The sequence below is a fragment of the Pan paniscus genome, chromosome 6 (assembly GCF_029289425.2).
Source record: "Pan paniscus chromosome 6, NHGRI_mPanPan1-v2.0_pri, whole genome shotgun sequence".
NCBI lineage: Eukaryota > Metazoa > Chordata > Mammalia > Primates > Hominidae > Pan > Pan paniscus.
In genome coordinates, this window is record NC_073255.2 from 48821132 (window position 1) to 48837905 (window position 16774).

At 40.3% G+C, this 16774-nt stretch overlaps 1 protein-coding gene and 1 long non-coding RNA gene across 2 annotated transcripts in view; one reads left to right on the top strand and one right to left on the bottom strand.

Annotated features, from left to right (window-relative positions):
- Positions 1 to 16774, top strand: part of LOC117980943 (uncharacterized) — a 31015-nt gene that overhangs the window by 10334 nt on the left and 3907 nt on the right. The window contains exon 2 of the long non-coding RNA XR_008626222.2: positions 16485 to 16568. This is a non-coding gene — a long non-coding RNA (uncharacterized LOC117980943). The remainder of the gene's footprint in view (positions 1 to 16484; positions 16569 to 16774) is intronic.
- The window catches only part of YAE1 (YAE1 maturation factor of ABCE1), a 45776-nt gene continuing 30183 nt past the window's right edge, over positions 1182 to 16774 (bottom strand). The window contains exon 3 of the mRNA XM_034964009.4: positions 1182 to 3663. Within this exon, the coding sequence (XP_034819900.2) occupies positions 3000 to 3663 (664 nt within the window). The 3' untranslated portion in view covers positions 1182 to 2999. The remainder of the gene's footprint in view (positions 3664 to 16774) is intronic.

Sequence of the window (16774 nt, forward strand, 5' to 3'; positions counted from 1 at the left end):
TTGTACAAGTCTATGGCTTGTTAGGAACCAGGTGGTACAGCAGGAGGTGAGCGGCGGGCTAGCCAGTATTACCACCTGAGCTCCACCTTCCATCACTTTAGCAGTGGCATTAGATTCTCATAGGAGCAAAACCCTATCGTGAACTGGGCATGTGAGGGATCTAAGTTGTGTACTCCTTGTGAGAATCTAACTAATGCCTGATGATCTAAGGTGGAACAGTTTCATCCGAAAACTATCCCCGCTAGCCACCTGTCCATGGAAAAATTTTCTTCCAAAAAACCAGTTCCTGATGCCAAAAAGGTTGGGGACGACTGCTCTAGGGGAGAATACTATTCTTTGCTTCTTCCAGCTTCTAGAGGCTGCTCAGTCCTCGACTTGTGGCCCTCTTCCATCTCCAAAGCCGGCAGTCTCATCACTCCGTCTTCTGCTTCCATCATCATATCTCCTTTCCAACTCTGACTGTCCTGCCTCCCTCATAGAAGGTCTCTTGTGATTACACAGGGTTTACGAAATGATCCAAGGGAATTTCCCCATCTCAAAATCCATAACTTAATCACATGTGCCAAATCCTTTTGCCTTTAAAGTAATATATTCACAGGCTCTGGGGCTGAGGACATAAACATCTTTAGGTGAGGGTATTCATTGTTCAGCCTATTGTAATAAATAATTATTATCAAATTGATACACATAAATTAAAAAATCAAATAATATTGAAAAATCCCTCTCTCCAAGGCAAGTATTTTTAGCTTTTGTATCTGTTTCTTCTAGTATTTATCTTCATCGTTCTCAATAATAGGCTTACATGGTCATTTCTTATTTTACCAGTTTTATTTTATTTTTGAGACGGTCTCACTCCGTTGCCCAGGATGGAGCACAGTGGTGTGATCTTGGCTCACTGCAACCTCCACATCCTGGACTCAAGCAGTCCTCCCATCCTAGCCTTCCAAGTACCTGGAACTACGGGCACACACCGCCACATGTGGCTAATTTTTTGTACTTTTTGTAGAGAGGAAGTTTAGCCATGTTGCCCAGGTTGGTCTCAAACTCCTGGGTTCAAGCAATCCACCTGCCTTGGCCTCCCACAGCGCTGGGACTGCAGGCATGCACGGTGGCACCCAGCCTATTTTATCAATTTTAGACATTGTATGCTGACTTTCTGTTTTTTTAAGAAGACAAGGTAAACAAATAACTTAAGTAATTTATTTGTTTGCAGTGAAGCTTGTTAACACCATATAATGAAAATGTACAAAGAACCATGTTGCAATTATTGGGTAGATTTAAGTTAAAGACATTCATTAATTAGGAATCTTTGAATATTAATATTCCAGGACCATTTCTAAGCCATTTGATCAGAACATCTGTCTTTGACTATTACCTTATTTGGGAAGGTATTGGCATAAATTTGAATTAAGCTCAGAATTTTTCAAAATAAGCCCTCATTTTAAAAAACTATATTCTATATTCAAATAAAATAATATGAATAGGACTTTCCAGAAACAATAATAAAGGAAACAAGGTATCTTGTAAAATGTGGTCCTGAACAAATCATGGTAAAAAAATAAATGTATACTTAACTCCCAACTCCTCACAAAAGAGGCTACTTTCTGTGCCTCAGCTGTGGAAACAAGGGGCAGAATACCCTATTAGCAACCTTGGGCAGGGGTTTGCCAACACAAAAGCTCAAGCACTTAAACATGGCTACCTCAAAATAATTTGGGGGAACCTGACCAAAGGATTCAAATTTTGTTTTTAATAACTGATACAAAGGTAAAGTGCTCCTGCAATTAGCAGTGCCAGGGGAGCCTGCCTCGGCCCAGCACTCACCTACCTTATGCCCCCGAGCAAACTCTGATGCTCCTGCTCCAGGGGAGACCTTTTCCCTTTAGAGGTTCAGGACCCAGTGAACTCTTGGATTGTGTGAATGAGGTAAGCACCAACTCCATTTGGGAATTTTAAGGCTTGGAGTTAAATATTTTTCTAACACAGCTAGGCAGAGTCCATGTGTCAAAGGCCAGTCTCCAGTTTGTTCTAATTTCTCACTATGTATTTGTATATCTAAGACAACAGACTTTCACTGTATTGTCATAACCACAGCCAATGTCCATCTTCACTTTTTTTTTTTTTTTTCTTTGAGATGGAATCTTACTCTGTCACCGAGGCTAGAGTGCAGTGGCACAATCTGGGCTCACTGCAACCTCTGCCTCCCTGGTTCAAGTGATTCTCCTGCCTCAGCCTCCCGAGAAGCTGGGATTACAGGTGCTTGCCACCATGTCCACCTAATTTTTGTATTTTTAGTAGGGACAGGGTTTCTCCACGTTGGCCAGGCTGATCACGAACTCTCCTCAAGCGATCCGCCCAGCTCGGCCTCCTCCCAAAGTGCTGGGATTACAGGCATGAGCCACCATACCCAGCCTGCATCCTAATTTATGATTCCTATTTTGTGCCTGGTGAACAGTCCCCATATTTAACAATAATACCTACACATAAAACAATCCACTGTTACAATTTATATAGTCACAAAGCATTAAGTATCTTCTGTAGACCATAAGTTTTTAACCATAATTTTCTGCATCAAATCCACAGCCAGAATCCCCAAGATCAAAAAAATTTGCACAATACAAACCATAATCTAAAGTACATGTACAGACACATACACACTCTCACACACACTTCTTACAGAACCGTGCTTGGGGAAACTCCATTTGTTGAGTGCCACTGAAGGCATATTTTGCTACACTGCTGCTCCAGGTATTTTTGTTTGGAAAAATCTGTCACAGTAGGGTATGACTATTTACTGGATGAACAGAAAAGAAAGATATACCTGTGGCAACCAGAAAGTTTTAAGGTCTTTCAAGTCGTATAAAATGGACCTGCAGAAACGTTGGAATGTTCTCAGGATGCAAAGTTGGAGCTGAAATGTGATATCAAACAGTTGCAAAAAATGTATAGCAACCATGCCTTGAGGTCAAACCTGGTACCGAGATCTGCAACAAAAAGCTTCAAGACACATAGTTTGTTGGGCTTGTCCCACATGGTCGCATAATCTGATCATGTGTGAATTTCACAAACGACTCGTATTGCTCTGCTAGTTTGGTATTGAGGATTTGCTCATACTCCTCCCAAATCTTCTCTTCATAGTTTGAGAGACGTGTACATATTGTTCTAGCTTGCCGGAGGGCCAAGGTGGGCTGGTCCATCTTCACCCAGGAGAAACCTGCAGCACTGGGTGCTGGGTGCTGAGGACTGAGGCTGGCTTTCCTAAGCACAAGCTGCCCTCTGATTAAGAACAACTTCTGAATGTGTCCACCTCTGATAATGATTCTATTATGTGTTGAAAAATGTGTTTCGGAGTTGGAAGGTGCCTCTGGCGGCCAGGCGGGGCAGGCTGCTGCAGGGTCGCGGTGGGGTTTGCGTCTGAAACGGCGGCGGTGGCTCGGCGTCCCAGGGCCTGGGGCCCGGAGCCGGGCGGGGAAGCGGGGAGTGGCGCGGCCGCTTTGGGGAACCAGGCTCAGCAGCGTCGCCTCGAGCTCCGTGGGCTGCTTCGGTGTCGCCCCGCTCGCCATGTGGCCGGGGACCGGGAGGGGACGCGGCCGTAGTTGCGTCCCAACCTCCGGACTCCTCAGTGGGGCTCTCAAGCCCAGTAGGCTCCAATCCGTTGAGTTCCTGTTTTGATAGACAATTGGATAGACAGAGATTTGGCTCTGTTATCACTGTCCCCACAACTTTCCCCATTCTCCCAATTCGATAACATCGTCATTTTCTGATAAACTTATAAGGAAGATTTGTCTCTGTTACAACCCCCCAACTTTCCCCATTCTCCCAATTTGATAACATCATTACTTTCTGATAAAATAATAACCAGTGTTCCCACATGATGGTGATGTAAATATGATTCACTGCACAGCTTAATAGAGAAGTATGACTGCATTTCCTTTTAAAGATTTTTGTTTGGCTTTGGTATCTGCCTTATTGTTTCACTTATCTAATTTTCTATCCAGATGTTCCTAATGCTTTCCAAATATTTCATCATATTATCTGTGGGGTCTCCCTTTTCCTGCAGCTCTTCCCCTGGGGGCCTCCAGTCCTCCTGATCTCTGGCCTGGTTATTCTTCCCGTCTACAGCACAGTTATCCTGGGATTCTTCCTCACTGCTTTCTTGGATAGCACATTAAAGGGGCTGGCGGGCTGGAGTGCAAAGAAAAGGTGACAACTTTTCTGAAAGTGAGATTTCTGACATGTTGGACTGAAATTGTCTTTATGTTCTGCAGTGATGGGAAGGATTTTTAAATCTGACTTAATCATTTAAGCTGATGTCAGGCTTGACTTTGGTATAAAATGAACCCTGACTCAGTATTTCTGACAATCAAGTAATACTCAGAGTGAGTATTGGTTGTTTTAATTATATAACTTCTTCAGTTAGAAGCCCAAAGTCTTTTATGTAATGACTGAAAGAGTAATTAAAAGGATTTGTTTACACTCCATATCTGAATGCTTTCTGAAGGAAAGCATTGGTGGATCCCTTATTAGTAGTTACTGAGAATTCATACATAATTAATAAACTTCTGTAATGTAGAATGAAATCCTAGAAAATGTAAAATTTTGTTTAGACTGTAATCATGTCTAAAACGTATGTTGAATAGAATTAGCTTATTTCCTGTCTTTCCTCTTGGAAGAAATCAGAGTCCCTCAAATCAGTCATTCTGTAAATACTTGTTGGGTGCTTATTATGGTCAAGAGAGCAGATCTCCTGAGAGATCTTATCTTTGCCACATTCTCTTCCTCTCTTTGTTTTCTACCCTTTTCTTTTTCTTCTTTCCCAGAAATCATCCCTTAAACTTTCTCTATCTCCTACTCCATCTGCTCTTCACTTCCTGTCTCTCTCAATCCCTACGTCTTCTCTTGTCAGCAGTCACTTGATCAACACAGGTGCCTTCTGTGTATTCCCAAGAACTTTGCCATGTGTATTGTCCCAATTTTTAACTTCCCTAGGGTGCTGTGCTGAATATTTTATAGGCGTTAAATTAATTATTGAAAGGCTTTAGAACTATAGGCAAATGGCATTTCACTTATGTCCTTGTTTCTAAGTCAATTTTTAAAAGTTGCATACCTTTATACCTTTATAACAATGGCACCTTTGTTGATTTCAGGGTTATTCAGTAGTTTCCTTAATTACTTTTTTTGACAGAAATAAAGGAGTCAAGGGAGGGTGAACATGTTCTATGATCCTTGGATTTGGCCTGAAGGCTATTAAGGATTTCAACAGAAAAGGAATCAGTGCAGAGGAAAGGCCAAAAACAAAACAAATATATTACGGCCAGGCGCCCTGGCTCACTCCTGTAATCCCAACACTTTGGGAGGCCAAGGCAGGTGGATCACATGAGGTCAGGAGTTTGGGACCAGCCTGGTGAACATGGTAAAACCCCGTCTCTACTAAAAATACAAAAATTAGCCAGGCATGGTGGCACACGCCTGTAGTCCCAGCTACTCAGGAGGCTGAGGCAGGAGAATTGCTTGAACCCGGGAGGCAGAGGTGGCAGTGAGCCAAGATTGTGCCATTGCACTCCAGCCTGGGAAACAGGGTGAGACTACATCTTAAAAAACAAACAAACAGTAACAACAAAACCCAAATATATTAGTTTTCTATTGCTGCTGTGATCAATTACCACAAACTTAATGGCTTAAAACAACAAAAAGTTTATTATCTTAGAGTTCTTTATTGAATTCAAAAGTCCAACATGGATCTTACTGGGCTCAGATCAGTGTGAGCAGGGTGTAGCCTAGAGGCTGCCTGATTTCCTTGGCTCATGGCCTCCTTCCTTCACTTTCAAATCCAGCAATACCAGGCCAAGCCCTTCCCATGCTGCAGTTTCTCTGGTTCTCCAATTCCCTCTTCCGCTTTTAAGGGTTCTTGTGATTATAGGATAATCCAGGATAACTTCCTATTTTAAAGCCAGCTGATTATCAACCTTAATTCCATTTCCAACATTCATTCCTTTCCTATATAATCTAACATAGTCTCAGGTTCCAGGGAGTAGGACATAGACAACATTGGGGAGGTCAACAGACATTATTCTATCGACCACAGTGAACAAAGGAGAGGATCCTGACAATCCCAAAGAAGGGAAAAATTATGACATTAAGTAAACCTCATGATTTGGAGATGAAGAAGATAACAGAAAAGCACTGAAGACAGTATAGCCCATGATGTAGTGAATACTTGACATTTTCATAGAGTATGAGGCTGAGAAGAACTTGGATATGTCACGTAATTGTTGATAGCAAGCAAACCACTAGAGTCAATTTGCACTGGTATAAAGACCAACATTTTAGAAAGGAATAAAAATTTTATTTTTCTCCTGAAAGACTCAAAATAATGACAGTAGGCAACTCTATGCAAATCACCCTGAAACAAGAAAGTATATATTTTTAAAGCTCAATACAGTTTACAAAATGATTATATTCTGCAGTTATACAATTTGATGAAATTTGGATTTTAACTTATTCAATAGTTCATTCTGTATGGCATCTCATAAGTACTGCATAATGCTATCTTGGATTTTGATTTTTTTTAGTGCTTTTTTGGTATTAAGTCTGGAATCTTCTAATTTGCCCTTAAACCTAGATAGAGAATTGTGGGCACACCCTTTTGTGTGTGCATAAATATAGCAACTGGAATGTTATCTGTGTACCACCATTCACCCGGTTCCACCTCCATGCTCAGCAGAAGTCATCAGGGTGGAGTAGATTTATACAGCACAGAATAATAGTTTCATTTTCTCCTTTGTTCTTGCTATGAGCCACAAACTAATCACTGTCAAAGAGAATGAGATTGGAATTATCTGTTCCTTTTGAATGTACATGAGGTTTCTCAATGTTAAACTAAAAATTTAACTACACGTAGGTGTTTAATACACTAGCATTCTTCTATTTGCTAAATTTTATTAAATGAAACGAAGTCAAAATCCAAAATGTCTCTGTATTTTTGAAATGGTTATTAAAAATAACCATTTTATTGTTGTTTAAAAATACAATCTGTAACTCTGTTCCTTCTATTCTACTTCTGACTCTTTGTGCTTAAGCTTTTTTATTTTTTTTGAGCACAAAAAATACAGCTAGAAGTCACAAAGGAAGAAAAACAATTGGAAGCAATAAGCAAATGTAATAATGAGATTTTAAAATTGTAGGAGACTTTTGAAGTGGTTTTCTGGAGAGAATTTCTAAAAAAAAAATTGTTTACCATGATTCTTGGGGGTAGGGCAAAAGACCTTGTAGCTTACCTGTTTCAATTTTCTAGTAAAAAGAACTCTGTGTTTCCAAACAAAACAAAACAAAACAAAACAAAACAAAAAAAAGAACTCTGATGATGAATGAAACAATAAAAATTGAAGTAGAACCATAATTCTAGTCATTCTCAAAGCCCAGCAGGAAGTAAAAACGATAATCTAGAGAACATACTCGGTTTACCTATAAGAACTGAAGAAAGAACTTGCTTTGGGAGAAGTTCTCAGCCCATGTCATAGGGTTCTGCAGAGAAACAGAACCAACAGAGAGAGAGAGAAAAAAAGATTGGCTCACGCAATAATTGAGGCTGAGAATTCCCGAGATCTGCAGGCAATGAGCTGGAGACCCAGGAGAGCCAATGTATAGTTTGTCTGAGCCTGAGAGCCTGAGAACCAGGAGAGCTGATGGTGTAAGTTCCAGTCTGAAAAACAGCTGGCTCAAGACCCCAAAACAGCCAGTGTTTCAATTCAAGACTGGAAGAGGGAAAGATTAATGTCCCAGTTCAAAGCAGTCAGACAGGAGTTCCCTCTTACTTGAGGGAGGGTCAGTCTTCTGTTCTATTCAGGCCTTCAACTGTTTGGACAAGGGCTACCCATAGTAGATAGGACAACTTGCTTTATTCAATCTTCTGTTTCAAATGTTAATGTCATCCAGCACCAACCTCACAGACACACCCAGAATAATAATTAACCAACTATTTGGGCACTTTATGGCTCAGCCAAGATGACACATAAAATTAACCATCACAGCTCATAGGTTAACCACAACCTACCTCATAGTAGGTTGCAGACCATGGTTACAAAGTCACTTTGACCTGGTCTGGTTTCCCACCCAAAGCAAGAATCTCTCAACAACATTGCTGCTAGATGGTCATATACGGTCTTCTTGGAAATTTCCAATGGGGAAATCAATATTTTATGAGAAAGCTCAGGGGCAGCTTTAATTATTTTAGATAGGTCTCTGTTATTTTGAACTGAAGAATATCTCACTGTAATTTCCAGACATTTGTTCTTCTTCTAACCTTTGGAACTACTCAGAATAAGTCTATATTCTATTTCACACATCAACTCTTCAAACAAATGAAGATTCTGTTATATTCTTTCAAACACTTTTTTCCCAAGTTAAACATTTCCAGCTTATTTTTCTAATCCTCATAGTATATGATTTCTGTGACACATTCTAGTTTTGTCAGTTTTCATAAAATGTGATACCTTAAACTGAACACATTTTAAATGTGTTCTAACTCCTTTATACTAGGGAAAAATCAACTTTGAGGCTCTGTTTCTCTTATTTTCATATAAAGAGAGAAGTTTTCTGTTGAAAAAACCACTGAAACCATTATTTATGACTATATAACTACTAATCAAAGTAGGTTTAATATTATTTCAAGTTGTCCAATCCAAGTAGTTTACATAAATGGTTTCCCAAACTCCTCTAAGATAAATACACAATATTTCACATATATATTAACACAATCATTCTGCAATGTATTGTTTTCCTTGAGACTCAAATATCAGTGGAGGTCACACTACATACCTAAAACCCTGATTTTGTTAGGTATCGACTTATCCCCCTTGTGACTCAGGTAAAGGTGACACTAAGAAGTAAATCCTGATTGGTCTAAGACAATTAAGGTGTTTCAGAATAGGAGCAATCCCTCTTGCCAAAAGGATGGTTTAATGGCAGGCATGTGATATAGCTCTGGCCAATTAGATGTGTAAGAAACTCTGTTGAGTTGCTTCTTGAAAAGGTTTCCACATTTTTCAAAAGGAGATGTTAATAAATTGTCTCTTTCCTTCCTCTGGATGTTCTGTGTGTATGTGTTGACAGGCACAGCTATAGCCACTTTGCTCTCAGCTGGAAATGTCAGAGGAACATATTGAAAGAATCTGCGTCCTTGATGTCAATCAACCCTTCCTCCATATTTCCTGCCCTTCCTCCATACTTCCTGTTATGTAGATATTAAACTCTCTTATTATTTAAGTCAAGTTGAATTAAGGTTTTCTGTTACTTGCAACCAAAGTCATCTTAATTGATAGATTCTGCCCTTGAACATACCAAAAACTGAGTTAACCCTCATCTCACAGTTGGCAGAAGATCTAATATCCTCTCGATATTTCTTTGAATTTCCTCAGAATGACTTTCTCCAAACCCAACTTCCTGATACAGAACTCTTGAACACTGTGCAGATCCAGCTGTGGAACATGACTTCTTTATCTCAATTTATTAAAAAAAATCCACTCCCATAATACACACTAAACTTTGTGTGTGTTAAATTTTATTGAAGATTCAGACTGAGGGAATAGATTTTATATTACTCTGGTGAAACATCTTAAAATGAATCATTAGATATTCTTGTTTTTGACATCCTCAGCAATTCCATCTACTGGAATTTTTTACTGGTCACCTTCCATGGTCAGCAATCTCTGGTTTCATTCTCCAGGCTAATATCTTCAGGAAAAAGCACTTCATCACAATTCCCACAGCTTAATTTTCTAATTAATTTAGTTTTCCACCTACTTAGGGACTCTGGTTTACTTTTGCATATCAAAACTCATCACATGAGCCGGGCGCGGTGGCTCACACCTGTAATCCCAGAACTTTGGGAGGCCAAGGCAGGCGGATCACGAGGTCAGAAGATTGAGACCATCCTGGCTAACACGGTGAAACCCGGCTCTACTAAAAAATTCAAAAAATTAGCCCGGCGTGGTGGTGGGCGCCTGTAGTCCCAGCTACTCGGGAGGCTGACGCAGGAGAATGGCGTGAACCCTGCAGGTGGAGCCGAGATCGCGCCACTGCACTCCAGCCTGGGTGACAGAGCGAGACTCCGTCTCAAAAACAAACAAACAAACAAACAAATAAACTCATCACATGCTCTGCTAAATTAGAGGCCATCTACTTTGGGTCTTACTTTTCTGGGGCACAGAATTATTGGCAGAAACTTTGAAATTTAGACCCGGCACAGTGGCTAACGCCTGTAATCCCAGCACTTTGGAAGGCCAAGGTAGGCAGATCATTTGAGGCCAGGAGTTTGAGACCAGCTTGACCAACATCGTGAAACCTCATGTCTATTAAAAATACAAAAATTAGCCAGGTGTGGTGGCGCACGCCTGTAATCCCAGCTACTCGGGAGATCGAGGCACGAGAATTGCTTGAACATGGGAGGCAGAGGCTGCGGTGAACTGAGATTGCGCCACGGCACTCCAGCCTGGATGACACAGTGAGACTCTGTCTCAAAACAAACAAACAAACAAACAAACAAAAAACCAAACTTTGAAATTTCAATCTCTGTTTTCTTCTTCTTCTACCTGCCTCTGCAAATGGAAAGAAACAACGTAGAGAGGAATTTTCCCATTGATAGAATTCAGCCACTCCACCTTAGAAGAATGAAGCAGCTGTAGTCATTCTGGGTTTTAAATAACACATTTTTTTCTATGATAGACAAGAATGCTAATATAATGAGTAATTGTGCTAAAATATTTGCAAAGTGAATCTTCTCAGAAACTTTGAATCTTTTTCTGATGCTAAAGAGTTCTACAACACGGAAATCCATCATTTCATTATGAGTTTCTGTTCATGGTAAGACTTGTTTTAAATCTCAGAAACTTATTGTCTAACTAGCTCTGCAGGTCTCTTAGATATTAAGGAAGCCACATTGTGTTACTGTGTTTGTTTCAGCAGTCTATCGGCTGCATTGGGCTGGAATATTCTACCTTTCTAGCATTAACAGTTTGATGATTTTTCAATGATAGACTCTATAGAATTAGTGCTGAATTTAATAATGCATCTCTAACCAGATGTTCTCTTAAGTTTCTTATGTTCTTTCTGACTGGCTGTCTCTTTGAGTCCTCTAGTTTTCCCTAAAAAGGATGGAAATAACAAACATGATTCCAGGACAATTATTACTCCACAAAAATTCCTGTTAATTACTCCTAGGTAACACAATTTTTTCTAAAGTAATCTGCTCTCTTAATCCATTCATTTTTTTTCATGCATTCATTCAGTACCTATTGACTGTCTTCTATAGATAACCACTTGCTGGGCACTCTTCGGCATTATGCCCCTTGAAGTTAGAATATTCATGAAAATACTTTAACTTTTCTAATTTCATATCAATGTCAAATCTATATAATGCTCTACCCAAGCATCTGCTTAATTCAAATGCGATTCAATGCAACAAAAGGATTAAGTCAAAGAAGTTGGACTGTTCTTTATAGTTTTCTTTTTTTTTGAGACGGAGTCTGGCTCTGTCATCCAGGCTGGAGTGCAGTGGCTCCATCTCGGCTCACTGAAACATCTGCCTCCTGGGTTCAAGTGATTCTCCTGCCTCAGCCTCCTGAGCAGCTGGACTACAGGCGCCCGCCACCATGCCCGACTAATTTTTGTATTTTTAGTAGAGATGGGGTTTCACCATGTTGGCCAAGCTGATCTCGAACTCCTGACCTCAGGTGATCCACCCACCTCGGCCTCCCAAAGTGCTGGGATTACAGGTGTGAACCACCGTGCCCGGCCCTTTATAGTTTATTGTTACATTTATAGTCTGTTATTCTTAAGAATTAAAAGGAAATACTGCCATAATCAGAAGCTTTGTTTACTTGTGTTAGCTGCCCTGTAAACCTTTTACAATGTTTTTGTAATAGTATTAAAAGTGTTTACAGAATTTTGACTTGAGTAAAATTAAACAATGAAAACTGTTCTGCTGTTGTTCTCAGTCTGCTTACTGTATCAACCAATTTAGCATTTATGTCAGGAATTAAGCATGTTCCTGGCACAGAACTTAGTAATATGATGCTGGTCCCCAAAAACCTTACTTAGATATCTTTTTAGAATTGTGCCTAACCAAAGAGCATTTTCGCTTTGTGCTTGCTTTTGTTTGGTTTGAATAATGCCTGCTTACATAAAATAATACAGACAAAATCTTCTCTTTCAGACTAGATTTAAACCAGTCAAAATCACAGCATATGAAGATGATGATAGTACTGACTTGTTGTCTTAGTTTGGTAGGGTTGCCATAACAAAGTATCACAAACTGGGTGGCTTAAACAACAGAAATAGTTTGTCTCATAGTTCTGGAGGCTAGAAGTTCAAGATCAAGGTATTGACAGGGTTTGTTTCTTCTGAGAGCTGTGAGAAAGAATTTGCTTCATGCCTCTCCCTTAGCTCCTTGTGCTTTGTTGACAATCTTTCCCACTTCTTGGCTTGCAAATGCATTACCTTCTGCCTCCATCTTCACGTGGCGTTCTCCCTAGTGTGCATGTTTGTCCCCAAGTTTCCCCTTTTAATAAAAACAGCAGGCCAGGGGCGGTGGCTCACACCTGTAATCCCAACATTTTGGGAGGCCGAGGCGGGTGGATCATCTGAGGTCGGGAGTTCGAGACCAGCCTGACCAACATGGCGAAACCCTGTCTCTACTAAAAACACAAAATTAGCCAGGTGTCGCAGCACACGCCTGTAATCCCAGCTACTTAGGAGGCTGAGGCAGGAGAATCGCTTGAACCTGTGAGGTGGAGGTTGTGGTGAGCTGAGATAGTGCCACTGCACTCCAGCCTGGACGACAGAGGGAGACGCCATCCCAAAAATAAATAAATAAATAAATAAATACAAAATAAAATAAATAAAAACACCAGTCATTAGATTAGGGGCCCATCCCATTCTAGCATGACCTTACCTTAATTATATCAATAACCCTGTTTCCAAACAAGGTCACATTCTGAAGTACTGGGGGCAAGAACTTCAACATGGGAATTTGACGGGACACAATTCAACCATAACACTTTTAATCAAAGTTATGTTTTATATTAGTGGTTCTTCTATTTCCTTAACAAATATTTACTGTCTGCTAAGCACTATGCTAGGTAGTGGAAATACAATAATAAATTGGATACGGTCCTTACTCTCGAGAAACTTCAGTTCATGGATTTGTGCCTCTTCCTTTACAATCTTTTCACTTCCAAGGAAATGAAATAAAAAGGGGACTATCAATGTTTAAGGACCACATGGCAGAATACCTAAAAACAATAATAATGGCCAATATTTGTTGAATACTATGCAAATATCATCATGTAAATTATCTCATTTAATCTTTAAAACAACACTTCAGGCCGGGCACGGTGGCTGACGCCTGTAATCCCAGCACTTTGGGAGGCCGAGGTGGGTGGATCACCTGAGGTCAGGAGTTCAAGACCAGCCTGGCCAACATGCACTCCAGCCTGGACGACAGAGGGAGACTCCATCCCAAAAATAAATAAATAAATAAATAAATAAATACAAAATAAATAAAATAAATAAAAACAATAAAAAATAAATAAATAAAAACACCAGTGTCTACTGGTCTCTACTAACTTACTATGAGAGTTAATTAACTTACTATAATTCTATAATTATAAGAAGTAATAACTTCTTATAATTACTAACTTAATATAAGAGCAACCCGTCTCTACTAAAAATACAAAAACTGGCCAGGCGTGGTGGCACATGCCTATAGTCCCAGCTCTCAAGAGGCTGAGGCAGGAGAATCTCTTGAACTTGGGAGGCGGAGGTTGCAGTGAGCTGAGATTGCGCCACTGAATTCCAGCCTGGGCAACAGAGCGAGACTCTATTTCAAACAAAAACAAAAACAAAAACAAGAAAACAAAACCAAAAAACACTTCAACATAGAAACTACTATTATCACCTCATTTACGAATGAAGAAACTGAGGCTCTGAGAAGCCTAGCAAGTGGCAGAGTGAGGATTTATTTATTTATTTATTATTATTATTTTTTTGAGACCATGTCTCTCTGTCACCCAGGCTGGAGGGTAATGGCATGATCTCGGCTCACTGCAACCTGTGCCTCCCGGGTTCAAGTGATTTTCATGCCTCAGCCTCTCTAGGAGCTGGGATTATAGCCATGCACCACCAAGCCTCGCCAGTTTTTGTATTTTTAGTAGAGACGGGGTTTCACCATGTTGGCCAGGCTGGTCTCAAACTCCTGTCAACTGAACTGCCTGCCTTGGCCTCCCAACAGAGTGAGAATTTAAACCTAAGATGGCACCTGAGCTAGATACCATTGCTGTAGAATCCCTACGTTATACATCTTCTAATGGTGGGGAGAACTGAAAAAACAAGTCTTTCCTTTATCTTTAAACAGTTTATGTAACATAATACCTATCGTCTAATTTCTTCTCCTTCTCTTTGTTGCCTTCTTCTTCTTCTTCTTTTTTTTTTTTTTTTGAGACAGGACCTCAGGGTCTCACTTTGTCACCTAGGCTGGAATGCTGTGGCATGATCATAGCTCACTGCAGCCTTGACCTCCTGGGTTCAAGCGATCCTCCTGCCTTAGCCCCACAAGTAGCTGGGACTACAGGCATGAGCCACCACACCCGGCTGATTTTTGTATTTTTGGTAGAGATAGAGTTTTGCCATGTTGCCCAGGCTGGTTTCACACTCCTGAGCTCAAGTGATCCACCCTTCTTGGCCTACCGAAGGGCTGGGATTATAGGTGTGAGCCACTGCACCTTGCCTGTTGCTTTCTTTTTTACTTGCCAATATTTACAACTTCATTTGTTTCTTCCATCAACACTTCCTTAAAAAAAAAAAAAAAAAACTTGGCCCAGGTGCGGTGGCTCATGCCTGTAATCCCAGTACTCTGGAAGGCGAGGCAGGTGGATCACTTGAGGTCGGGAGTTTGAGACCAGCCTGGCCAACATAGTGAAACCCCATCTCTACTAAAAATACAAAAATTAGCTTGGCATGGTGGCTTGCACATGTAATTCCAGCTACTCTGGAGGCTGAGGCAGGAGAATCACTTGAACCTGGGAGGCGGAAGTTGCAGTGAGCTAAGATTGTGCCACTGTACTCCAGCCTGGGTGACAGAGTGAGGCTCTGTCACAAACAAACAAACAAACAAACTTGGCAGGGCATGGTGGCTCATGCCTGTAATCCCAGGACTTTAGGACACCAAGGAAGGAGGATCCCCTGAGCCTAGGAGTTTGAGACCAGTCTGGGCAACATAGTGAGTCCCTGTCCCTATTTAATAAAAAAAAGAAAAAAGAAAAAAAAGAAAAATTTTTCTTATCTCACTTCTTTCCTCCCCATTTCCCTAGAGGACTTCTCTTTCTACCCAGAAACTGAATTTCCTCCACAGAACATGCTGGTAATACAGAATTATCTGCTGGGAAATTGAGTGGAAAGTGGTTGGCTTAGTATTCTGGGACAAAAACCAGCATCTCACTTTTAAATGTAAACCTTTTGGGAAGTGAAAGGATGGGGTTAAGTTCTTTCCAGAAAGGAAAATAATCCTACTTTCGGGCCATATCTATTGGCCCCACCACTACCGCTACTATTAAAAACCCAGCTTCTCGGCCCTGCTGCTAACACTGGTTTTACATTGACATGGTGACAGTGGATAAAGGTTTGCTAGATGATCAGAAGTATATTTTTCCCCAGAGTCTAAAGCAAAACATAACTTAGGAATGGCACTGCTGTGAGGAAAAGTGAGATGTAATAACTGAGACCAGCGAATTATCAGAACTAAGTATCCAATATTAACCTCATAGTAAGTTAAACAGGTTCCCAGTCATACATTCCAACTCCTCTTTAAAAAAATTTTTTTTAAATAGAGATGGAATCTCACTATGTTGCCCAGGCTGGTCTCAAACTTCTGGGCTCAAGCAGTCCTCTCACTTCCACCTCCCAAAGTGCTAGGATTACAGGTGTGAGCCACTGTGCCTGGCCTCAACCTCTCTCTTTTCTAATCAGTGACAAGATTCTGAGAGAGAAATGAATAGAGTTGATTATGTAGCCCATCATGAATAATGAGAGAAAGCATTACTAGACTAAATATTTTCTTTTACATTTCTAAAGATTTTAGTAGAATCTTTTTTTACTATGAAGAAGCCACAGTTCAAAAATGATTTCCTTTAAGGGACAAGCCTTGTATTTCTAATCTGTTAAATGATGGCAAATGCCATAGTCATCATGACTTATCACAGAAATGTCTTTTAAAAGTCCAGGTACAAATGTAAATTGCAAGCACAAATTACAAGAGAAAGAAAGTCAGTTTCAGAGATGTCAGATCATATTTGCTTCTAAAATCTTTCCCTTGAAATTTTTGTGGACATGGCCTGTTTACTTAACATGTTAGTTATTGTTCCTATATTAGTTGTGTCTTGTATTCATTTATTTATTCAACAAGCATGTGTTGAGTATCTATTTTATTCTAGGTACTGACCTAAGGGCCAAGATACAAAGTCAAGTGAGAGACAGAGCATATCCTCAAGGAGCAGATTGTCTAACGGGGAAGAGAGGTAAGTAAATAGGCACTTTTCATGTAACGTCATAAGTAATTTAATGTAAATATGCACAGGGAGCACAGAAAATGGTGCCTGAGTCAGGGAGTGAGGTAAACAGGGTTAGCAAAGTTGTTAAGGAGAAGTAAACATTTAAGCTACATAATGAGGAATAATTATTATTGGAAGTGACTTAAAGCCAGGCATGGTGGCTCATGCCTGTA